Genomic DNA, 27,034 nt, shown 5'->3' with positions numbered 1-27,034 from the left:
CCCTCTGCTGAAGTGACTTTGATTTCACCCCAACTTTCAAAAGGGCACCTGTGACCTCTGAATCTGCTCTGTGCCACTGGAGAGTAGGCACTCCAGATCAGGATACTGATGCAAGTGTACACCATGCTTTAGGCTTGGAGTTTGATGAAAGGGGAATCTGGTAAGCAGACCACACTTTCTGAGACTAAATTACCTACATCATTTTATTAATACAAATAAAAAAGCTAGGTCTTCTACACTCTGGTCAGGTGTCAATCTTTCAAAGTCAAAGAGTGGAGCAGTGGATTTTAGTGCAATGAATTTTACTGCTTGGGAAGTATTTGGATGATGTTTATGGAGAACCCAGCACAGGCATCTATGGATGCTTGCCAAGACAGGCCAGAGACAATGGGCCTCATTATACGGATGGCGGTGAACCATGGCGCTATTAGCGGCATGGTTCATGCCGGTAAAATACTGGCACCGCCTTGGTGGGAAGGGGAATTACCGCCCTATCTCAAGGTTGACGGGGCGGTAATTCCCCCTTCCACCATTGCCCTTCCCCATTCCCATTTTTGCCCGATAGGGCTCTATGGGAATGGGGAAGGCGCTTATTACGGTACCGCAAATTGCGGTACCGTAATTAGCTCCCTGGTCCCTTTGCGGGTTGGTTTTTAACGCCTGCAAAAAGCAGGCGTTAAATTCCCCAACCCGCAAAGGGACCTCATAGTAAGGCGGTAAGGATTTACTGGTACCGGTAAAATACCGGTACCGGTAAATCCTTACCGCCATCCGTGTAATGAGGCCCAATGTTTTATGTTGCCAGCTGAAATGCAAATGCAGTAGCTTTTGATATATGAGTACAATTTAATGTGTTATTTTGCAAATACTTTTTTTTTAACGCATTTTGTGATTGGTTCTCAATAATTGGAAGTAGTATGTTAGGTATATATCCATGCATTTGACTACTGGTAATGGTCAATACATTACTGCATAACCGTTTTTATGATAATGCTTGCATGTTTAACAGATGGTGAAAATAAGGCATATAAACACAAGACTAGATTGTGAGGGGCATTTCTGTGTAAAGCCACTGAAAACATAAGTGAGTGTGTATGTGTTCTCACAGGTCAGCTCAATCTCTAGAATCAGTTTATCTCTCCCTAAAGCTCGGAAGCGTGTATTTACTGCATAACCGCACTCATTTCAGGGGTGGTTCACAAAACGTCTAAATAAAATATAGGTAAATTATATTGTATGCGTATATAAAAATTCCTGCCTTTCAAGCTGGCAAAAACAATCCTCTGTTTCCAGTTGGTTTAAACCATACTCTGTTTCCACCTGACAAAATAACATCATCTGTTTCCACCTGACAAGAAACAAACAATGTTGCTCCGACAAAACAAAATGCAGGAATGTCCCAATTTTGTATCTAAAATAGTAAAAGCATGGGATTAGAACCTACATTGGTCGTGCGACCATAATCCAAAAAGTCCCTGCATAGACCGGCCTTGTGGTGTCAAAGCCACTACCCTGGAACACAATGGAAACCCTGGTTAGACCGATTGAGTTCTCATCCATGGAGAGAAGCAGGAAGTGGAAGTCCCTGAAGAAACCGCTGGCACGACCTCCTCGAAGGCAAGAGGTAGGAGGTCCATCGCCCCATGGTTTTGGGCAGGCTGAACAATTGGAGACTTCTGCGTGTGGATATTCCGCAGCATTGCAGAGCCACTCTCCTGGCCGACAGAAGACATCTCTGGAGTTGTTGACGGCAGCTCGCGCACTAAGGAGCAGTGGAACATCTGTGGCCAAGTGGCTCTGCTGCTACGGATGTCTCTCTATTCAGCCAGCCAATGCCTGGAGCAACAGCACCTCACTGACATGAGCCAGGCTGGGGTCACTTATCAAAGTGCAGGAGGTAAAGCAGAAGCGACCTTTTCTGATGGGGAAGGAGAGAAAATATAAAGAATGGGTCTAAGTTGTACATATATTTAATGCCAGCTGTCTGCAAAACAGTCTCTACAGGTCCCGGTCAGGGTCACCAACACCCCGACAATCTGCACTTTTAAAAGCAGACGTCATATCAGTGCCAGCCCTGCCACAGCACACGAAGTATAAGATAATGGTGACAACCCAGAGCTTAATTTAGAAATCCATTCACGAGCATCAGCTCTCGGGTTGCTTATGATGCGTGTCACTCATCCAAGGAAGGGGCGGGCAGTGAAGTACATCCTGTTTATGTAAAACTCTTAAGCAATTGGCTCATACCACCTGTCCATTTAGCTGCGTTCTCAGGAAATGATGTAGCTAAGTGACAGTTCTTGTTTAGGTGTCGTGAAATGTATCAGATGTGCTGGCTATAGCAATACATTCTGCGGTTAGGACGGCCGCAAAAATAACACTGGGAACGGACAGTGCCACCGTTTCACTTCCGGCCATAATGGCATGAACAGGTGTAGCCCCTGAGGTCTTTGTCAGCAGTTTAGCCCTCGGTATATTCTTATGTTTATTGGAAGAGAGGACATTAGGGGAATAACGCTTTGACTCATCTATCGCTGATAGACTGTGAAGCTGGAGATGCTAATATGTCTTGTGTCCGGTGATAAGAACTGGGCCTGCAGGAGTGGATAAAGGCTTATGTATGAACAGTGTACTAGCCTGTAATCCTGCCTTGTGTAAAATATGTGTGGAGGCTAGTGGTGTTAGATTTACTGTACTGCTTGCAGGATGTGCTTTGGTAGGAGGCAGAAGCCTTCCCATGGTTACAGATGCACACAATACGAAGAGGCCCAGTCACAGTAACAACATTTAAAAAACTGCTTGTACTACGTTACTTCTTTTCTATCTGATAGTCAACAGCTATTTTCTTTTCTTATGGTTCGGGTAGAAGAGGTCTGTTACTTGGGTGAATAAGATAGCGGGTACTTGGAATATTCCCTTCTTTGGAGGCAGAGGCAGCTGGATCACTGACCCCCCCCAACCCTCATGCAGCGGATCTCTAGTGGAGACCAAATAGCCCAGAATCATTGATTTGCTGGAAAGCTTAATCTTCTGGTTTCCTGGAGCAATCTCCTGTTGCGATGGATGTCTCCATCATTAAGGAGAACCTCAGCTGCATGGTAAGCAGCAACATATCTGCTCCAGTGAGGAGGCTGGAGGCATCATGTACACTAGGCATATCCATTGAAGTGGCATGCAGTAGGGCAAGTGGAGACTTACCATCACATTGTGATGGCGGGGAACGCTTTTAATGCTTCCCATTACGAAGGGCAAATAAGCAATCCAGTTACCCCTACAGAAAAGGAAGCATTGGTTCAGGGAGAGTTTAATGATTGCATGGTCTCCTTAAATATGGATTTGAGAATTGCTGTGACCATCCCTAGTCTGACATGACCTCCTTAAACGGCTTTCCCACTAAAGGCTGGACCTCCTTCAGCAACAAATATGTCCATTGCTGCCACAGCTGCTTTCTCTCTGGAATTATTCAGGTGAACCTTGCACATGACTCTACCATCAATGTATAATTCTTGACTGCTGTAAGTGAACCTGTGTGGTCCACCTACATGCATTTCCAAAGTGCTGTTTCCCTTAGGAGTGGCTTGCCTTTAGCATTTTACTTGTGACCCTCTGTAGTTTGCAGGCTTGAGACACAATTACCTATGCAATGCCTCACTTTTTCTTCTCAACTCTGGCCACCGGAGCTTGTTTGTGAGTACCCCTTTGGATCTTGTGAATTGTAATTATAGTGCTGTCATTTGCTAACCAACGCATACAAGTGTTAGGAACACCTTAAGTTTAGGACTGGTGGTAAAGAGGCCCTTTTGTCCTCATTCATGAGTGTGCAGCTAAGGATGTCAATGCTGCTACTGCATGAGTTACAGATGGTTTTAACAGAACCCTCTGTCAGGGCACTGCAGGCACTTTGCACCAGTTCTGAGTTGCGTGCTTTAGTGTGTGCTGACCATAAAAGCGAGTTGGCCATATACTGTGTCTCCTAGTAATTCATGTATGGTCGCTGGACACCTGATCAGAGCAAGGATCAGTGAGGTTTCTGTACCATTCGTCGGTCGTTGCCAGAATATCTCTGTATTTACAAAGCCAGGATCAGGCGCAGATGTTTTAGTGATTATGAACTAAAAGGTGTCAAACATAAATAGCATCCTTTGTTCTTCATAGTGTGGCCCGAACTGTGACCCCATCTTTCCAATTCCAAAACACATGTAAATATACCTACATTTCCTATCCGGAAAACCGATAGGTATTGCAGAGGTGACTTAAAAGGCCTACATTTCCTATCCGGAAAACCGATAGGTATTGCAGAGGTGACTTATAGCATAGTCGGTGTACAATTCAGTAATCGTGCATTCTCATGTTTTCCTTGACCTTACCTGGATTGTCTTGCAGGAGTTGATATTTTCAATCCAACTGCATAACTAGGGTGTCAAAATCTTTGAAGAATTTGGACACAACTTTTGACAAGCCTTCCTTTAAGATTCGACTAAAGTCGTCCTACAGAGAGAGAGGCCTTAGGTGGATTCGAGATTTTACAGAATAGTGTTGATTTTTTCAAGAGAATTATGGAATGCTTTGGTTGAATACCTAGTTCATATCTGATCATTACCATAGGTAAGAAGAGGGTAGAATTAGGATCTTTTTTTTCAATAAAATGCCCTTCTAAGAGGTCTATTTTCCAGTCTGGTAAATGTACCACTTCCAAACCATAAGTTATGAATGGAATTACTTTGCCCTTCTAGACATTGGGCCTCATTACGAGTCGGGCGGTAGCCGTGCCGGTAAAACCGGCAGGCTGCCGCCAGACTCGTGATTAATTACCGCCGCCTGACTTGCCGGAATAACCGGGGCATTACAGCCCTAGCGGTCCGGATAGTCAGGTGGCGGCAATTGTTACTCCCCATTCCCATTCGAGTCCCATAGGACTCAATGGGAATGGGGAGGACGGAAGCACCGACACTGTGCGCAACAGTGCCGGTGCTTCCGTCAAAGTCTGCTGGAGGGTGCCGTTCCACCCGCCAGGGTCAGATCTGGGGGGCCAAATGGCACCCGCCAGCAGACTCGTAGTTTGCCGGTCCGGAAACAACGGTACCGGTAAGTTTACCGGCACCGTTGTTTCCGGAAGGCAAACTTGTAATGAGGCCCACTGATAGAGGGAATGATGGAATAATCACAATATTTGACCTTGATCTTTCATATTTGGCCATTCAGGGGAGGTGAGTTCTTGTAATTATTTACATTGCTTTAAACTTATCATATAGTGGAAAGGTTATATTCAAACGTTCACCATCTATATATCATTTGAATTCAGGCACTTTGTTGTTGATTTTACAAACTAAAATTACTGATGTGTTCATATTCATTTTGAAATTGTTTACCTTCATATACAAGTCCAAACCAGCCAGCACGCAGGAGACCAGTAACAATATATCAAATAACTATCAAATAACTATCAAATAAAATAAATATATATCAAATACAAATATATCAAATAAATATGAAATAAGAAATAATTATCAAATCAAATTACTATGTCAAATAACACAATACCGTCAGCAAATGTTAATGCTGCAATATGTAAATGTACAATTTTTGGGGGTGGGTATTTGGAGTTTACCTAACTCGTCATTTAAATCAGACACATAATAAATTATATGTCAAGACCGGAGGCGAGCATTATGCATTATGCTTTAACTATTTAATGCCACTCTCCACGGCAGCCTTTTAAAAATATCAACTTTTCGTTTTTTTTTACAACTGTAAACAACAAACTTAAACAAAACTTTCATCACAAGGGACTACAAATCCCCAGAAATCCACTGTCTATGTAGTTTTGTGTCTTCTCTCAAAAACCAATCCTTTTGCAGCCCACCCCTCTTGTCATATCCTGCCTGTGATTCCTTCCCCTCTTTGCTGCTCTTCCAAACAGATAAGTCAACCTTTATTGCCTCTGATTGTGTGAGAGTTCTTATGTACCTTTTATTGGTGTTCAATACTGATTGACATCTCACATTAATCAGGGGACTTGTTGAGTGTGTGAACGAGCTTTGTTTTGCTTTATGTAGTGCGTGAGGCACAGAGCAGGAGGATCAAGCCCTTATTACGGGCGGCAGACAGCCATGACTTGCCGGTGTAGAAGCGCACTTTGTATCATGCTGCAAGCGATCTCACTCATATCGGCTGTAGGGGGACAACCCAGGGGAACTGCTGGAGTGCCCGGCATCCGTTTGTCGTTCTGACTCAGATGAGTTGCATTAGAGGAAAGGACGTTCCCCTTATGCATGCCCGGATGCCCATGATCCAGTTGAGTTAACGGAGCCCTTCTGGTTTACCGCAGCCGGCTACATGAGGAAAGTACCTTGTTTCTGTTGCGCTCACATGTGCATTGCTGATTCCTGAAGCTGCGGTCCACGGGTATTCTGAAAGCACAATTGGAAGAGGATAAGCAGCCTGCTTCGTCCCGGCAGAGACAGGGACACAAGTTGCACAAACATAGCACCAGTGACAGAGGTTTCAAGTCTGATATCAAATCTCCCATTCTGTCATCACAGTTGCTGTGCATTAAGATGGATCCAGAAAGCTCAACTCCTGAGTACAGTGGGACAAGCAGGAGGTAGACAAAGACCTGTCCTTGAGCTTTAAGAGAGTCGTGGGTGACTCATTGGCCATTGCAGTTGCTCAAGGGGTGCAACCCATTCAAGAACGCCTCCATACTCTGGAATCTCTGATAACATCGAAAGGCATGGCTCCTGGAAAGAGAAGGAGAGAGCTCATCCCTGGTGAGGGTACGTCATCTAAGCACCCTAAGAAAAGGGATGTATCAAAGGGGAGGACAAGACACATAAGAGCCCCCCTCTTTCACCCCCCAGGATAAAAAGGATGGGGTCCATAAGACACCCCAGGAGGTAGCCGACCCCTTTGGCAAGTTAAAAAGTGCCTTTCTGGGGAGAATGGCTGTGCTGAACCTCTTAGCCCCTACCCCCGGGGTGAAAAATACAGGGGACGCCAATGAAAGTGCTGCAACCTCCGATGATGAAGAGGAGGAGGGAGAAGATTATCTATATGATGATAACGTGGTGCACCATAGCAGCAATAAGCTTAGTCAGCTCAAGCAAAGAGCGCAATTGCCCAAGGCTACGCTGGAGGAAGGGGATGACATGGGAGGCATGTTCAACCCTGACAACATAATACACCTGAAACCTTCAGAGTGGCTTCCCACTCCAAGGGTGGCTCAGTACACAGTGCAGCAAATTAGAAAGCCGCTAGAATTGGATGTTTGTTTCAGGATGAAGGATGAGTGCCTGAGGCCAGAGCTTCCTGACAAGGTTATGGACACACCTGACCTAGATGCCAAAATGATCACCTTTGCCACCAAAGTGGCTAAAGATGTCAGAATGGGCATTAACCACACCTGGAAGAGATGCTGGGACAAAGTCCTCGAACTGGCTCGACCCATGTCAAAGATAATGGACTTAGCAGAGAGGGCTAAGGACACCGGCGAACCTATGGATGCTCTCATTCTAGCCACTTGGTCGCAAAGCGAGTTAAGCCTTCTGGGCAACGCCAGTTGCGCTCTCTCCTCAGAGAGGCGGTGCAGCCTTCTGCTGAAGATCAACAGCAATTTGGGGATCTCATCAAATATGAGGCTGGGGAATATTTGTATTTGTATTTATTTATTTATAATGTGCACCAAACCCAGGGGTAACCAGGCGCAAAGGCAGCAAGAGGGTTGCAAAATCTTAGTTACATACAATAGGGTGAGGTCTCGCTACGGTTACAGTGCAGGACGTATCACGCCGAATAGGAAGGGAGGAACATATACACTATAAGCAATACTATATACATATTTACATATAATGAGGTAAAAAGCCGGGTGGTAGTGGCGCATCCCGGCATCGGAAGGTCGTTATGAGTCAAGTGTTTTAAGCCAGTGGATAGTTCTGGCTCTGAACTGATGGTAGGGTAGGTCCTCCCTGCAGGTAGGAGGAAGGGAGTTCCAGAATTGCGCTGCTTTAACTGGAAAGCTGTTGCCTCCAGACATAGTTCGTTTGAACCTGGGAACCAGAAGAAGGTTGGTATTGGCCGTTCTCACGGGGCGAGAGAGGGTGGGTCTAGTAAATCTGGAGATGAGGTATTGAGGGGCTGCTTGGTGGAGGCATTTATGAATCAGAGACACCGATTTAAGGAATATCTTGTCCTTGGTGGATAGCCAGTTGACGGATCTTCTGGAGTCAGAGATATGAGCTTTCTTTGGGATACTGAGGGCCGCTCTAAGGGCATTATTTTGGAGGATTTGGATTTTGTTTGAGATATATTTGTTACATCCTACATATAGAGCGTTGCAATAGTCCAACTTGGACAGGATCAGTGCCCTGGCCAAGGTGGTGCAATTGGTGGGGGAGAGGAAGGGTTTGGCTGCCCTAATGAGTTTGCAAGTGTACGCAGTGGCGGAGGCCATAGCATTCACTTGTTTGTTGAAGGTGAGGGAGGAATCTAGATAGAAGCCGAGGGTTTTAACCTCCTTAGCTACCTTGATCTTGTTATCGTCAATTATGAATGATGAGTATTTGTTGCCCAGCTTGTTGAGGTAGTGTGTTGAGCCAAGGATAAGGAGTTCCGTCTTGTCATCATTCAGGCATAGACCGTGTGAGGCCATCCATGCCTGGATGATGAGGTACACTTTATTAACGAAGGCCAAATCCCTGTCATAATCCCCCGACAACGGGATGAGGATCTGGGTATCATCGGCGTAATTAGTGTAGGTGATACCCAGATCGTCTAGATCATCAAAGAGAGGCTTCGTGAAGATGTTATAAAGTGTAGGGGAGACGCAAGATCCTTGAGGCACGCCGCAAGTGATGGGTGTAGGGTCGGCTGCTGCTGACAATGAGAAGACTCTCATCGTGCGGTTGTTAAGGAAGGATTGGATCCAATTGGTTGCTTCTTGAGAGAAGTGGGCTGCTTTTTGTAGGTGGTTGCACAGGATCTCATGGTCGACCAGATCGAAGGCCGCAGAGAGATCAAGGAGTAGCAATAGTGCTGTCTTACCCTGGTCTCTCAGCTCGTCTATTTGTGCTTTGAGATCTATAAGTGCAGTTTCGGTTCCATGCTTTGGCCTGAAACCAGATTGTCGGGCGCCTAGGAGATGGAAGTGCTAAAGGTGGTGTTGGATCTGTTGGTAGGCTATTTTGTCGAGGATTTTAAGAAGGAATGGTACTGTGGTGATGGGGCGGTAGTTGGTTGGAGTGGAAGGGTCTAAATTTGGTTTTTTAAGCAGAGGGAGGAGCCAGGATTGTTTTAAGTTATTAGGTACGGTGCCTGATGTGAAAGACGCGTTTATTAGTTTAGTAATAAATGGTGCGAGATCACGGGCTGCATCCTTTATCAGTTGAGCGGGGCATAGGTCTCCGTGGCAATTTGAAGGTTTGAGGGTAAGAATGGTATTTTCTACCTCTTTGGTGGATACTTTATGGAAATTAAAGTGGGGGTTGTGCGCTGGGGGCGCTAATTGGGTCAGGTGAGCCTTATTGTGGATGCCGGTACTCGGCTTAGTAGAGGCGAGCAGAGATTCTTTTTTAATGCTTATCTTCTCGGCTTAGTAGAGGCGAGCAGAGATTCTTTTTTAATGCTTATCTTAGTCTTAAGGAAAGAGATTTTGTACGCTAGGGCATTTTGTATGCCCGTGCACCAGTTTTTATCTTTGATACATGAGTCAGGCGCTTGAATCGGGGATTCAACCTCTTTAAGTATTGTGAAAAGCTCTCTAGTGCTAGATTTAGCTTGAGCGATGCGTGTACTGTAGGACGTTTGTTTGGCCAGTATAATTTCTTTCTTATATTGGGAAGCTAGACTACTCAAGTTTTTTTTGTTGTTTTCTGAAGGGTCAGCTCGCCAGATTTTTTCATGGCGTCGCTTTTCCTGTCTGAGGGCTTTGAGATGAGGTGAAAACCAGGAGTTGATGTGTTTCCGGGGCTTACTCTTTTTTAGCTTCAAAGGGGCTATGGCATCAAGGGAAGAAAGCATGATTTTGTTATATATGTCCACCATCGTGAATGGATCTGTACAATCCGGGATGGCATTCAAGGTTGGTGTGATAAGCGGGATCAAGTTTTCGGGAGTGATGTTTTTTTTATTCCGGGATTGGATAGCTGGAGCTATGCTGTTAGCTTGTGCTGGGGTTGCCTTAAGGGTGAACGAGATCAAGTAGTGATCTGTCCAGGGCTGTGGGAGTATGGCGGAGACTAGGACTGGGCAGTTGTGCACCGCTAGCCAGTCCAGAGTTCTCCCTTTGATATGGGTGGGCTCGGTGATCTTCTGGGTGAAGCCCAGTTCCTCTAGGGTGTTATTAATAGTACTTGCATTTGTGTCTGCTGGGTCGCTAAATCCGAGGTTAAAGTCTCCTAGTAAGAGGCATTGTGAGGAATTTTTAAGATTATTTGATAAGATGTCTGTAAGGTCTTCTTCAAATGACCCTAGAGGGCCCGGTGGTCGGTAGATAAGGTGGATGGAGATGGATTGAGTATTAGATAAAGTTACTTTGGCGGTTAGAGATTCACAAGAGCTCACATTAGTGGATGATTCAATTGTGATATGGAATTTGGTTTTGGCTATGATGGCAAGACCTCCGCCTCTAGAGGTGGTACGATCAAGTCTTAATAGCGTGTAGTCATCTGGTACCGCTAGCATAATTGCAGGGCCTGCCGTGGGGTGAAGCCAAGATTCGGTGACTGCTAAGAAGTCCAGGTTTTCATTGTGTAGCAGGTCGGCAATGTCTGATGCATGGGCTACCATAGAGCGGGCGTTTATTAGAGCACCCTTGGTTCTGAGATCTACTAGGTTTAGGGGTGGTGGCACGGATTCATGTGTACTTTTCTGGTCACGGATGGGCTCACGGTGGAGTCTACTGTTCAATTGAAGAGGGTGTAGGGAAGGATTCCTAGTCACCTTGTTGTAGGCTGGTTTAGGTAGAGGGTCATGGAGCCTTGGGAGCCTGGCCCGTAATCTAAGGTTCCTCATGAGAACAGGGCACCGTATGGAGGTCATTTCAGTTAGTGTGTATGGGTTATATGCGGGCTCAAGTGCTGGTAGATTAGGTAGCATGGTATGCACAAGGAAGCATTCGTGAAGGAGATGTCCAGGTGTGTAGGCCTATACACTGCTCTGGAAAAAGCGCAGACATCAATTTGTAAGATATTCCCTGGACGGGTTTTTGCAGGGACTGGCCGACACAGGGACCACTCGGTCGGTCACATCAGAGCAATGAGGACACCCCACGGAGCCAAAGACCAGTACTGGGAGAATCGCCAGCATGATGCCTTTTTCCCATCCAGAGGAAGAGGTCCGCATGGGTGCAGAGGTCGCTGAGGCTATAGACAGCAGAACGCCACCAGCAGTAAGTGCGCACTACGACCATTACCCCAAAGTAGGGGGACAAACATTACAGTGTATAGCCAAATGGCAGGGGTTAACGGGTGATGCTTGAGTTTTACGGACAGTGTCAGGCTTCAGGCTAGAGTTTGTAGACTAGATTTGAAGGATACCTATCCGACCATCCCAGCGGCGTCAGACCACAGGCAGTTCCTCAGATTCTTATGGAAGGGGTGCAGCTGGCAGTTTGCATGTCTATCCTTCAGGTTAGTATCTGCCCCCTGAGCATTTACCAAGGTAATAAGGCCGGTGGCAGCAGCCATCAGAGACAGGGGAATCAGGATGATCTTCTACCTGGACCACATTCTGATTCTAGCCCTAGACAAAGCAACGTTAGCGTGGCAAGTGCAATGGGTTAGTGCCCTGCTAACTTCCCTAGGTTTCTTGATCAATCAGGAAAAGTCAGAGTTAGTTCTGAGGCAGCCGATGGAGTTTCTGGGGTTCGTAATAGACACCAGGAAAGCCACTTAGGAATTACCTCAGCAGAAGATGAAAGCGATCAAGAAAGAGTTGAGAACTGTGATTCAGATGATGCATATTTCGCTTCGGAATCTAGCCAGGATAGCAGGGCTTCTAGCATCCTCAATTCAAGTCATATTCCTGGGACACTTGCATTACAGCGCATTACAAAGGATGAAGATCAGACACTTGCAGGGGGTGTCAGAATTCACCAAATGGTACTGTTCGACGAGGACGGGAAGATAGAGCTAGATTAGTGGTTGCAGAATATGGAAGCCTGGAGCAGCAGGGCCATCTTCAGGGATGTGCTGGACTTGGTGATAAAGTTGGATGCAAGCAGGCCCAGTTGGGGTGCAATATGTGGACAGTTGAAGACAGGAGGAAAATGGTCAGCGGAAGAGCTGCAGCTGCAAATAAACTGTTTAGAGCTGGTAGTGGGATAATTCGCGGTAAGAGCATTTGCCAGAGAGAGGGTGAATTGTTGCATTCTCTTGAAGATGGACAACATCTCAGTGGTGCAATACATAAATCGATTCGGGGAACCCGATCGAAGATGTTAGTGGAGCTAGCGAAGGACTTCTGGCATTATTGCCTAGTGAGGAATATAGCGATAGTAGCAGAGTACCTCCCGAATGCAAAACCTGATAGCAGACTGGGATTCCAGGTACCGGGGGATGCCAGTGATTGCAGATTTCACAGGCCAGTGTACTTAGAGTTACAGGAACTCTGGGATACGTTAGACATACATCTTTTTGCCTCCAGGTTGAGCACGCAGATGCCGAGGTACTTCAGCTCGAGGTCGGATCTGGGGGTGTTGTGAACAGATGCATTTCTATACAGTTGGACGGGAGCCCTGCATTATGTCTTTGCACCATTTTCATGCTGGTGAGGACATTAGCAACGGTCTGCTGGGAGGAGGCACAATTAGTGATTGTAATGCTGCTATGGAAATCGCAAGCATGGTTTTTGATTCTGATGGACTTTCCTCTGATTTTCTAAGGGTGATTCTGTTTCAGCCGAACCAGCTGACCAGACTGGGGGGTTGGGAGCATCCTCTAGTACTGGCAGAGATACTGTAACTTCTGGCATGCAGAATTTCAGGCAACGTTGGACTTTTCCAGGTCTTTCGGAAGTTGCTGCAGACTGTATTAGAAACTCATGGGTGCCTTCCACCCTTAGGAGCTATGATGGTGCTTGGGACAAGTGGGAAGAGTGGTGCACGCTTCAGCGTGTTCATCCCATTTCTGCTTCTGTAGTTTGTGTCCTCCATTTTTTGCAGAGTTGTCCGAGGATGGTCGGGCATTTCTCACCATAGGGGTGTACAGGTCAACTATGTCCACGGGACATGATAAGTGTGACAGTCTGCCGAACGGGGTACACCTGGCCGTGATTAGGCTATTGCGAGGAGTAAAGTTGTGCAAGCCCCCCATGGCCAATTATACAGTGCTCTGGGATGTGGATGTGGTCTTCTGCCTTTTCAAGCAGTGGCCGGCCAACGATCAGTTATCTATCCACAGGTTGTCTAGAAAACTAACAATGCTTTTGTGTTTCGTGTCATGTAGGAGAGTGTCCGATGTTAATGCTCTAGAAGTTAACAGGCAGGTTTTCTATCCGGAAGGCATGACTTTTCATATCGCTAAAAGTACTAAGAGTGGGTAATCAATTATTTCATACCCATAATTGCCCCAATGAGCCCTAATTGTGTGTGGCTCAATGCATTAAGCACCATGAGAAGGTTAATGAAGGTGTGACGTCTCACTGGGTGTATCAGCTATTGATCGGGAACAGAAAACCTTTTTATGCGGTAGCCAGGTGGATCAGAGAGGTCATGCATATGGCAGGCATATATTCAGAGATTTTTGGGGCCCATTCGGTCAGAGAAGTAATGGCGTCAAATCTTTTTTGCGGCAGGGCCATCTCTGCATGATATTTTGAAGTCCACACAAGCAACCTTTTATTTTAAGCCTGTTTCTTCTGTCGATTCAGTGGTGTTAGACAGCTTTGACATAGAATGAAGATTAGCCAGGCTTATATTGCCGGGAGTCTTGATTCTATTAAAGCCACAGAGGCAAGCATTATCCCGCCCAGTATACGCAGCATGTGGGATAGCATGGTAGGAGCGTTTGTATAGCGGCGCTTATGACAATGTATTGGTATTGCAGTAATATATGGATATACTGATTAGTGGCTGCGTATTCCTCCCTAATTGTGTGTCTGTTTGATTCCTAGGTGATAACCACAAGAACAACAGAGCGGAAGGCTTAGTCGATGCAGTCGCAGGTCCTACTGGTGTGGCCATGGTTTGGGATGTGAGGTTAAATGACAGCCTCATATGACATGAACTGAAATACCAAGTAGGCCTCCGCTGCGAGAGACATTGCATCTAATGGCAAGGCACACTAAAGAAAATGACAGGCCTAAAAAAAGTCTTACGGTGAAAGGGCCTGGCAAATGAACCTATGTGTCTTGCTGAAGATGACACAAGGAACAATGGATGAAGGGAAGCGTGTGTCATTCTGCAGTTGAAATCCAGAGAAATCTGAAAAGAATGTAATCAGAGTGCAGATTGGAAAAGCACATTACATTTCTGGCTGAGAGATATATGCAGCATTTTCACTCAAACTGCCACACAAAGTGCTCTGTTCACTGAAACATAAGGGAAACTGGGTCTCACATGTGAGAGTTAAAGCCAAGGAACATTTTTATTTAAAGTGACATAAGGCCCACCTTCCAATACAGAAGCCCTTCATTAAGGTTTGCAAATTAATACAAATTGCTGTGTGAAAAGGGATTGAAACTGAAATGTTCTGAAGTGTGTGTATTTTGCAACTGTAAATGAACACATGTGAAAAAGTGTTCAGCTGTCAAATGAGCATATAATAAGGAAGGCTTCATGCTTAAAGATACTGTGACAAGCAATGTACAGAGAGAGGAGCATAAAAATATATACTTTATGATGATTATTTGTAAATTAAAGATAGTTGCCATGTAGGGACCTTTTTAGAGAAAATCCTGCAAAGTAACAAACAAAATGTCACTCTAGACAGTGGATTTGTCTCCTCCCTTCCTCATTTCAATAAATTAAATGTCACCACAGCTGGAACCAATCGAGAGTCAGGGGGTGGTGAGAGAAGGGTAACTGTCCAATTTTGGTTGCGAGATAATAAATTGCCACCTCCTCAGACTATTAAGTTTGTGGGTGTGATGAGTTGTATATACAGCTGATGAACTATGGGAGAGAGAGAGACAGCTGTAGAAAATCACCAGCAGAGATCTACTGAAATTTCATCTCTGGGAAATATTGGAAGACTGCTGGAGAATTCTGTTGCTGTGGAGACTAGAAAGCAGACGCTGTGATTCTTCACTGGAGCCAGAGAGAGAGGAGTGCTGTGGGATCCAATTGACTGAAGTGCTGGCTAGAATCCTGTTTTTTCCAACACGCAAAGCTCTGCTCGCTCCTTGGATACCAAGTCCAGAGATTACCAAAATTAAGTAGATCGTCCTAAAAAAGGTCAACTTGGGGTTCCATTTAATTAACCCTTTCCCTTTCATTGACGGGTTCTTTTCCATTAGTGGGTGGGGGGGAAACTGTGTATATCCTTAGCATATTTGACTGAATATTAATGTAATTAATTCCCCTTTAGCAAAGCACCACAGGGTGATTTTTGTTAACATTCAAAATTAACAAAGCTCATTCCCAGTTTATGCTAAAAACTATAGCCTGTAATGTAATTGGTTAATCCTATTTTCCTGTTAACCCCTACTTCTTTAAGGAAGAGGGGTGTCCTTGTCCCTAAAGTAAATTCCCTAAACTGTCCAACTTCCCCAACATGGGCCTTTAAGTGAAGGGGAGTCTGAAAATCCTAAATTCCTAATCATCCCCATTTTTCTGTTCTACTTCCCCCAACATGGGCCTTTAAGTGAAGAGGAGTCTGAAAATCCCAAATTCCTAATCATCACCATTTTTCTGTTAAACTTCCCCCAACATGGGCATTTAAGTAAAGGGGGGTCTGAAACTCCAAAATCCCTAATCATCCTAATTTTTCTGTCCAACTTTCCCAACACAGGCCTTTAAGTGAGGGGGGGTCTGAAAGACAAACGTATAAACTGTCCTCACTCCCTAGACCTGGTCTTTGAATAGAAGGGTGCTACATGTAATTGATGCTTGGGTGTTTGGGGCTGGGGGAGAAGTGCTTTGCAAAAATGTGACCTCATGTATCCAACAACGAACATGTGATGTATGTCTTCATTTAAAATCCCCCAGTGTTTATTTTGAAGCAAAATTTTGGGTGAAATAATAATTGGCAAAAGCATTTGTACAAATCTCTAAACCAAACTGTGGAACCAGATGGAAGTTCTCTTGGCATTCTTCTCATCATCTAGGTGCATCATTAATGTCTAACAAAATGGCACTATCATGGCTCAGGGCTCTAAACCCAACCTCCTCCTTCCGGATAGCCATCTCTTGTCTCTCATTAACTTCCTCCCCTCTCCTGCCACTCCTCCATCTGCCACCTCTCTGCCCTCTCTGCCCCCACCAACAGGTGTACCATGTCCCGGTACACAACCTCAGAAGACCATTAAAGGTGGCAACCAGCTTCACTTAGCTACCCTCAATCCTCGCTCTTTAACATCTGTCAACTCCTTGAAGGCTTTGACCTCGACGTTCTCGCACTCACCAAGATGTGGTTCAATGCCAGCTCCGTCGCTGCTTTGACACTGTCCTTCCTGAGGAGTAAAATATCCTCTCGAAGCCCAGGATTTACCGGTCTGGAGGTGGAGTTGCCCTTGTCTTCCCTGAATGGATCCCTGCTACTATCATTCCCACTTAATCTTACTCTTCCTTTGAATGCCACGCCTATAGGCTGAGTGTCTTTCCCACCCTCTCCCTCACTCTTGCCACTATCTTTAGGCCCCCTGGACCTACCCCCCTTTTCCTCTCTGAATGGGCTGACCTCTCCTCCTCTCTCCGGACCTCCTCCTCCAAACTTCTCTTACTTGGTGACTTTAATATTCATCTAGACTCTCTGGATGCGGTCACTGTACTTTTCCGCAACCTTTGTGACTCTCTTTCCTTCACAATCCAGCCCAGCCCACTCTGCTGGACACACTTTGGATGCTCTCATCTCAGCAGACATCACTCTCTCCAACCCTCTAAATACCCCTCTCTTCTGGGCTGACCACTCCCTCCTCTCCTCCCATCAGGAGCTCCCTGGCCCCACAGCGATGCCTCTGCCTGCACGGCCAATGCCAGTGTCCTTCTACATCATTCAACTGATAAAGCATGTGTCACTGCATTTGCCATCACCTTGATTCCTCCTGCCACCCCTGCTTTTGACTATCATACTGTCTTGGCACTCGCTAACCTCCATCTCTCCATCTCCAACACTTTGGACATCCTTGCCCCTGTAATGAGGATACGCATGAAGCCTGCCACCAAGTGCATCTCTTGGTATGACTCCGACTTGGCCACTCTGAAACGCAAGTGCATAGTTGCTGAAAGCACATACTCTGACAAACTGGCATGCCACCTGCTCGAAAGGCAATATTGACTGTTCATCCGCTCTAAGAAGAGGGCTCATGCCCAAGCCCGCATATCTGAGGCCACCGATAAGACAGCAGACCTCCTTCCTTTCTAACCAACCTTCCCAAGTGCAAGTGGGCCCTTTCCTCTCCTCCACCACATTCTCTACCTGCAGCATTCCTCAGGGCTCTATCCAATAACTGTGGCTTTTCAATATTTACCTTGCCTCTGTGGTCGACTTGATATCCACCTTCTGTCCTCAATTCCAGTGTTATCCTGATGACACACAGCTCTCCTTTAAGCTTCCCGCTCTACCTTCTCTTCTTCCTCTCTCATACCTGACTGCTATTCAGGCATGGTGCACTGCTAATGATCTCTGACTTAATGCCAGTAAGACTGAGATCCTTCTCAATGGGGCGCCTGCTCCCTGTTTACCTCCAACTCTCTGGCCTCCCTCCTTGGGCCCCCTCCCCTCACCATCTTGTGAGGCAAAAAACCTTGGGGTCATCTTAGACTCCTCTCTCTCCTTCTCCCCTCACATCACAGACCTTGCCAAGAAGTCCAAGTTTCTGCTCCACCTGATCAGAGGCATTTTCCCTTTCCTCACCTTTCCCCAGAAGCTCAATGTCTCCAGAGCGCTGGTTCTCTCTAGGCTGGACTACTGCAACATCCTCTTCTTCAATCTGCCTCTTTCCACCCTTTGCCCTCTTCAACTAATCCAGAATAGGGCTGGCCTCAAGCCCAGGCACCACATCTCTCCAGCCCTAAAATCTCTCCAGTGGCTCCCGGTGGCTGCAAGGATCAAATTCTAGACCCTCTGCATCATTTGCAAGGCTTTCTGGGGTCTGAGACCCCGCTACATCCAACTTTCTCTCCCTAAGTACCTCCCTGCTAGAGACCTTGGTACTCTAGCTCCAACTCTCTGCAGATCAGATGTTTCTCCAAGCAGATAGTGGGGGGTGGATCTCTTTCTTCGGCAGGATCCTCCCTCTGTTACGGCATTGCTGTCGCTCTCAGACTTGAGTAGAATTTCCTCAAATTCCAGAAACTTCCCAAGACTTTCCTTTTCTCCTCCTCCTTCCCTCTCCCCTCCCTTGCTAATGTCCCCCTGCCACTGTGACTGGTGCCTGGCCCCTTATGTGACTTACAGGGGCCAGGCCCTCCTCGTCCCGTCTACTTCAGCAACCCCTTAACCAGCACTTGCCATTGGGTACCCTTCCCTGACTAGCCTGACTCTGATCCACCCTGTCCTTGCACTAGCTCACCCTTAACCCTGGTTCCCCCTGGCACTTGCCCGCCTGGGCTCCCTTCAGCACTTGCCCAGCCCCTTGGGCCCCTGCCTTCCTGCACTTCTCCCTCCTCCTCCCCTCATCCCAGCCCTTCCACTCTGTCCAACCCCCTAACCCCGTGCACGTTTACTGTTATTTTATCTCTCTGACCCTCCATTGTCATGTGGCATCTCAAAACACTTGTGGATAGGCGCCATACAAATGCCTAATAAATAAAATAAGTTGTTAGCCTTTTTAAGCGTACAGGAAAATCAAAACAGCACAGCACTGCATATGTAAATTGACGTTGTTCATTGACCAGTGTTGACTATTCTTTAAATTGAAATCTGCATAAAGTACAGTATTCTGATTATGTTCTCCAAACCATTGATTTATTTATCTAAAAAGAAGTTTAATTGTGATCCACAGAGAAGGTGCCGTGTGTAGTTTTAGTGCGATCTCCATTACCTATAATTCAAATAAATATAAATATATTTTCAGTACACCGGCCTGGTTCTTGGCTCCATCAAACAGTTTGTTGTGTGACACTTTGATTGGGGAGGGAAGGAACTCCCCGTGTTGAGGGTGGCCTCTCAATAAACCATTACAGGAACAGAGCGGTTTCACAGCGTTGCAGTGGATTTCGTGTTGTGACTTCGTAAGGAAAAGTTTGTCGTTTGAACTGTTTTCTCGTTGGATAACCAAAGCCAGGATATGACATGAGGGGTGTGCTGGAACAGGATTGGTTGCTGAGAAAAGACACAAAACTACAGAGACCCAGTGGACTTCTGGGGACTTGTAGTCCCCTGTGATGATAGTTTTGTTTACGTTCGGGAAAAGAAAAACAGAAAATTTGATATTTAAAAAGGTTTATGTGGAGCCTAGCATTAAATAGTTAAAGCATAATGCTTGCATGCGTGTCTTTAATAGAATCAAAACTACTGGCGCTACAAGCCTGGGTAATCTTCATTAGAATGTGTGCAATTCTCTAGTTGGAACGCCAACCTGTTGATGAAAGTTTCAGACAGGCAGCATGTCACCTATGATAGGGGGACTATTAAATGTTCCCCTGCCCAGATTAGGATCTAGACACATCCCGTCTGTTTACCTGGCAAGTGCAACAGCTTTGAAATAAAAGACATTTGGACACCACATTCAGGAGGATTTGGGGTGCCATTATCTGCATTCGCCGCCTACCTACTGTTTTGGATTTCAATCTGGGGAAGAAAATGTAATGGTATCTTTCAATCAAAACCACAGGAGACTCCGAAGTGAAATTGGGTGCTCTTTGACAATGTAATGACTTAACCAGAAATGACATCACAAGGCCTTTGGATGAGATTTCAATTTTGGTCTGAGACTCAGCAATATACCTGTATCTGAGTAAGAGACAAAGGCCTGGATATAACCAGAACAATAGTAAAGGTAAACCAAACTCATCATTAAGTACCCAGGGCCATAAAAGAAAGGAAAGAAAGCATAGAGGGAATGGCAGACCTACTTTAGGACACAAAACAACAAGTACTATAAACGAAACATCCAGAAAGAAAAATAGTACTACACAGAGGGAATATCCTCTGCCACAGCAATGCAAAAATAATGTTATAAAACCACCTAGGATCTCTGTCACATATCGCAGCATCCCAAATATTAAGAGATGTTACAGGAGATTTCTTCTATGCAAAAACAGATCCATGATAACAGTGAATTAAGACAAACTCTAAATAAGGATACCATAAGATAAAGCGAATATCCCATAGATAAGACAGCAGGGATAAATCAGTTATTAATTTAAATCTTTGACTATGGGAGAATGCAATCTTCTAGTAGGTAACAGTAACACAGACAGCCACTATTCTGCATCCTGTGCCACCAACAAGCTCTAAAGGAAAGCTACTCCTTTGATTTACACACAGTTTAAATGACTCTTTGATTAAAAAAAAAGCATGGTGCCGGCAGTGTGTAACCTGGCAATGGTAACCCCATGATTGAGAAAGCGCCGGCATATGGTTTATATTGTGCACATTTTAGACCTTTGTCCAATCTGCCTGTCCATGCCAAGCTAATGGAACAAGTGGTTGCCATGCACTTTCAACCATGCATTGAGCAACATCTAGGACTCTCCTGGCTCCAAGTAGGCTTTAGATCCGGCCACACTACAGACGCTGTAACCACAGTGCTAATGGAGGATTTGCAGCGGAGAGTAGGCAAGGGTGAAGCATGTGCCTTGGTACCTTTGGATTTGGCAACAGCAAGCAGTACCCGTATTCACCAGTCACCAGAAAGCGCTACAGACCAAGGATCCTGGGGAGGCCCGATAGTCGCAGCACTTTCCCCACACAGCCATGTTTCCGCATGTGTCCTTGTGTCAGCAGTGTGAGCTCTTTATTAGTTTTCTATCATCCTTTGTGAACCTCAGCGTCCTGAGACTCTTTTTCTCGAGGACTTACAATGCCCTTCCACTGTGCATCGTGAGTCCAGGATACCACCCCAGGTGTGATGAATAATCACCTGCATAGGCCACCATCCTCTCACCGGTACTCAATAGGCTAGGCAAGGCCCACTCCATGCATGCATGCCACTCCCGCTGCGCCGGGTGGTAGTGCCCAACCATCCAGAAATATTAGGCTTGAGTGTCAGGAAGTAAAGACCGCAGGTGGCGCCCATTAATGGAACAGATGCCCAGAGCCTCCAGTGCCTTCACACTCAGGATCAGTTCAGTTGCCACCCTGCTTAGTGCCCATGCTATGGCACTGCTTGTAAAGCCCTCCACGGGCGCAACCAGGAGCCACATGCTCACCATCGCCGGATGGCTATCTACCTGGATCCTCTTACCTTTATGTCCGATGGGTCTTAGCCAGCCACCATGTTAGTAAACAATCTGAAATACTGTCAATAATGTTCGATAGCAGTTCGGCAACAACATCACAACCCCAATAGATCTTTTTTGTACAATACAACATTGTTATATGGTCAAATAATTACATTTCGGGTAAATATGTGCCTGTTCACTTATTTAGCATTGTGCAAAGGATTCTGAAAATAAGTAATTTGGGAAAGGTGAATGGATCGGATGTGACCAGACAAGCAATGCATTTCCGAAATGTATCTGGAGGCCATTATTACCTGATGAGATGTCGGGTGGAATAGGGCTGATCTCGCCGTTCACCATCTTCTGGTGTAGCTGCTTGATGTTGAATGGCTCCACAGTAAATGGCAGTGTTCCAGTGAGCATCGCAAACATGCTGACACCCCTGCCAAGGGAATGGAGACATCGTTAGACCTCTAAAACAAATGTCTACACATAAAAAGTCGATGGCTTTTCATCCTTAAGGCAAAATAATGCGTAAGGACGTGATGATATTATTCAGTCAATCAGTCAGTAAACTTTGTTTCGGGTACTGACTCCATTAAAATGCACAACAAAAAAATAGAGCAGTAAAAGCAATGACATATGGCATGATACAATTTGAAACATCAGAATATTAATAAACACAATTGTACATTAACAATAATTTCTCCTTGCATCAAGAGCAACATGTGAGACGTGCAGAAGTTACCAAGATCACAATATCAAATAATTAATTATTAATAAGTACATGAGTGCTGGCCTGCATTGATTAAAAATGAAAAGAAAATGCTGATTTATGTAAAGACAGAGGTCGAAGTGAGTGGGAACTAACAGGAGCTGAGTTCCAGCACTTTTTACAACTATATCGGAACTGTTCTTTTTAGTCTTTGAAGCACACCTCTTTATTTTATTTCAACTCATTTTAAAGTTGATCACTTCATTTGGATTCCCGCTAAGTAGCAAAACAACTTGTAAGGCATTCTTAAGTACGGGAAACAAAACAGAATCCATAGGGCAGCTGCAGCTAAACTAAAATCTGTTTTGAGTAAACGGAACACACAATCCAAACTTCTCACCCACTTGGCGGTCTACCCCCCGTCCCCGAATTCCTTAGCACATGCTTTTTAACATGATAGCATCCCTCTTAAACACCCTCTGAGTCAAAGATCCACGTTACAATTTTTCCTATGGTTGGTTTTCGAATGGACCTACATTTAGGATAAAAGAACAAGAAATGCATAAGTTTCTCAACTGCAGAACGATAATGCATAAAATACCACTATTTATTCCATGGCTACTATTCACAAAGCTTTTCTATGGCTGCAAATCAATTTACAGCCAGAATAGCACATAAGGTGTTTAGCACAGCTGATTCACTCGACACATGCAGCCTGAAGATTGAACCAGACATCACAATTGATGCATAATGAATTTAGTGTGTGTTGAGGGAAAGATGAGAATGTCAGTCATATCTATTGCCCCTCTACCAGTGAGAAAAGCTACTCCTTAAGATAACCACACCGCCCTTACTCCTGGCAGGTACGACACGGGATGAACACAATGTCAGCTGAAGATGGCAACAACTAAACGTGGTAATGTAGACATACATGCATCCACTAGAGATGAAGCACACAAGCACTCAACATATGCATTTATACATGAAGAATATTAACATTGCAACCATAAAGACATGAAGAATACTAACATAAACAATATATAAACTGAATGTAACATGAATGACATGCGTACATAGTTCACTAACGTAACAACAGTAATGGACAGCCATCTTGACCAAAATGGAAGCCGCAACACGCTTCTAAGTAACCAAAAAGCCTCACGGCTTCACAAGAATTCAAAATGCTGAATTAATGAAATACCGATACATGCAAAGCCCAGATAGTAGCTTGAAGCCCAAGCCAAGGTTACAGAGAACTTAGATAGGGTTCGAACGTTACAGAGAAGGCACAAGATAAGGATTCTCAGGATGCAAGACGTACACCCCCAAATTAATTAAAGTGTGGAAAAGCACAACTGTCTATTGTGAGCCAGGTGCCGCAGACTTATAAATCAGAAGACGCCATGAAAAATAAGCTCAAGAGCGACCCCTGTGGTAGAGGTAACCATAACACCCATATTACTATTAGCCAAAATACTCATAAATGCAGGGTAAAATAATTCCAAACATGCCCCTCTTACAAGTGACCCTTAATTCAAGAACACTGTCTATTCATTAGCTACGAACACAGGTGGGACACCTGCCTTAACTCCTCATGCATGGTCCCAGACATGAGGCACCAAACAAGCCTAACTACAAAGGTGATCACCCTGGCTAATGGCTTAGAGATGAGGGATGGTATTTTCTTGAATTGAAGGAAAGCAGTCCGCAGACCTCTCTCCCTCTCCTCCTGTCTGGCTCATGTCTTCATGACCTCTCAGTTGTCCAATGTTTGTCAGTAGAATGCCAACCAATCAAAAGCCCTGATGTAGGCTGCTCAGTATGTATTGCGCCAACCAATAGTCAATCATATAAATTATGTTATATCATTGTTATCAAATTAGAGGTGGTCACAGGAGGGGCCATCAGATAGGTATTATTGAATTAGAAGTTTAACCCATATAGAATATGTATGTAGTCAATTCCCCTAACCAATCCCCTTACCCCGTAGGTTTTGTATCACAATGTTGTTATTCTTTCGTGTTTTTTAATATACAAGGTTTGGTTTTGTATTCGAGCTCTGAGAGCTGTGACCCTTTTTCTTGTATGCTGTCCCGCTTTATTTTGAGTGTTAATAAAGCTGGGTTTTGCCTTTCACTTTGACTATTTCTGTCATTGAGTCTGAGTTTTTTCCTGGCTCCTCATCCTCTGCGTAATATTGGGGTAACTCAGGTCATCTTGTCAGATGATAGAAGAGGATGGTTGGCTAGGGCCATCGGATTGTTCAGGACTCCCTACCGTGGCCTGAAGACTACGAGGTGACCTGTGGAGAGCTGTATTATGCGCAAACAGAGAGAAGTCCATAGGAGCCCCCTTGTAGAAAAAATTCCTGTCTGGTCCCTGCAGGACGCCCGTAGAGCGGATGGCGGCTGGCTGATTGGGGGACTCGATTCCAGAGACCCTCAGCTGATCAGAGATGTACGTATAGCATTGGACTGGCAAAATCAATTTTTTATATATTGGGGAATTGTGGTGAAGTGAAAAGATTGAAGGCTCGCTTCGTGGGAGTGCTTTGGAGGGTGCTGATCGGCTGGAGTGCTCTCTACTACTTACTTCTAGAAGCTGGTGTTTCTCCCGGAGATGCGAACCGTGAATCACTTTCATCCCTCAACAAACAACACTGCAGCGGCCGAGTTTAGCTCCACCCACTATTCCCAGAGCTCCCTATATCAGCTGGTGGCAGTGCGCATTCACGGGCGCGCTTCGTGGAAGTGCTTTGGAGAGTGCTGTTCGACTGGAGGGCTCTCTACTACTTAATTCCAGAAGCTGGTGTTTCTCCCCATGAAGAAAACTGTGAATAATTTTCATTCCTCAACAAACAACACTGCGGGTATATATATATTGACTCTACTTTCATTTTGGTGCTTATTTTGGATGGACTATGAATATTTTAACAAGCTCTCCTTGTTTTACAGCGGCTGAGTTTAGCCCTGCCCACAATTCCCAGAGCTCCCTACATCAGCTAGTGGCCGCAAGCATTCGTGTGCGCGCTTCGTGGGAGTTCTTTGGAGAGTGATGTCCGGCTGCTCTGCTGAGCAGTTGAGCAGCATATCTCTAACTCGGTTCGCTTGCTTGTTGCCCTATTGCTAAGTGTATCTCATCCTAATTCCCCCATTTCCTGACTGACTTTACACATCAAGAATGGACCTGTACACCTTGAAATTGGCCATGCCATTACAAATAAATCCACTAACACCTGCTAAAACTATTTACCTATCAGCGGATGTGACCACCTCGCATGAAAACATAGGCAAATCTCGATCCAGAAAATATAATCGCTCAAAATCACTGGGCTCAGACATCAGAGCCTTTTGCATATCAGTGATCCCTGCCTGCTCAACAGATGTAATTTAGTCAGAACTGGTAGCCTCAGTCGATGCACCACCTACAGTGACCAATGAGGCTTTCCGGGTGTAAGATGGGGAATTGTTGGCCCAATCCACGCGACTTAACGCAGTGAGTCTTATTACGGTTTCAAAACCGGTGACTGCGATAACTAATTGCCTTACTAGATTTCGTGGCTCCATGCAGTGCATTTGCACATGATTGACCGTGCTGGTATCCCCGCTCTATACTCACAAGTGGTTACATTTAATACACCACCTTGGATTGAGCAACACCAGCAACAGACGCAGTCAAATCAGCGCAAAGACTCACATGACGCTGCTTCTTCAAATTACACGATAACAATCAGGAATGGCAGTCAAATACTCGAGAGGCTAACCTTGGGGCCAACCCGGTAAATGAGAAACAGATTTCTTTCTTATCAATCGTCCTGCCTAGTCGAGTGAACATTGGGGAGAAAGACTATAATGCAATCCCCCGTAGGCCCCTGAGAACTGTTCCAGAAACAAAGCAATACAATGACGTCATTGGCCAAGTCTCTAATCTGTATCATTCACCAATTCTGTATCCAGACTCACATGCAACTAATGTTAATTCATTTGCCTCCTCGGAGATGTCCTTCGCGAAACCTACCCCACGCCCATCTTTCGGGACGAAACAATTCCATGTGGCAAACTATGACACCATACTAGATAATGGACTAAACAACAGTGTTTACACTTTAACAAAAATGTATGAGGCTTTAGAAAAAAAGACAGAAAACCATACGGCAGCTCTAGTTGCTATTAACGCCAAGTTAGATTGGATAGCCTCCTCAGTCACCGATATTACCATGAGGCAGTGGGAGCAACCATTGACTCTCGCATTACCATTGCTAGCACCTGACAATTGTATGGCAGATATCGAGACCCAGAAAGATACGATGGACGTGGGCTTATTCGCCAAGGACTCTCCAGAAGCATGTATTGTGATTGAAAATACGGTGCTTCTAAATGGAAGCTCTCCTGATTTGGTGATAGAAATGGGTATTACTCAGGAACCTGTGACAGAGCTATTGGGAGAAACTCATGAACAGGTATTCAAGGTTTTTCAACCAATTGAGGGAAAAAAGAAGAGAAAGTCTGAGAAAGTTGGTGGAACAAATACCACTAAAAGTACTAACACACAAAAGAAAAAAAAAGAAAAATCAAAATAGATCAGCGAAAATCATAAAAAGAGAGTCAAAAGCCTTTATTAATGCTTTAACTACGCCTCTCAGAACAAAAAAAGACAAAGGGCCTGGTTACGAGGTGGGCGGTAAGGAGTTAATGGCGCTGATAATGGTGCTGGCGCCGTTAACCCCTTACCACCCTATTACGAGTCTGCTCGCGGGACCTGCAAAGAGCGCCTGGAAAAACCAGCTGCCCTTAGCGGGTCCCGCTAGTAGATCAGGGAGCTAACAACGGGCCCGTGGT

The 27,034-nt window shown here is 45.2% G+C and overlaps 1 protein-coding gene across 2 annotated transcripts in view; it reads right to left on the bottom strand.

Moving 5' to 3' along the window:
• Positions 1-27,034, bottom strand: part of LOC138452622 (hormonally up-regulated neu tumor-associated kinase homolog A-like) — a 387,623-nt gene that overhangs the window by 163,231 nt on the left and 197,358 nt on the right. For both annotated transcript variants that reach the window (XM_069605014.1, XM_069605015.1), the window contains exon 5: positions 21,796-21,923. In XM_069605014.1, the coding sequence (XP_069461115.1) occupies positions 21,796-21,923 (128 nt within the window). The remainder of the gene's footprint in view (positions 1-21,795; positions 21,924-27,034) is intronic.

Source organism: Ambystoma mexicanum, chromosome 4p (genome assembly GCF_040938575.1).
Source record: "Ambystoma mexicanum isolate Mex_15411 chromosome 4p, UKY_AmexF1_1, whole genome shotgun sequence".
NCBI classification, from domain to species: domain Eukaryota; kingdom Metazoa; phylum Chordata; class Amphibia; order Caudata; family Ambystomatidae; genus Ambystoma; species Ambystoma mexicanum.
This window is presented reverse-complemented; position numbering and strand designations above follow the sequence as displayed.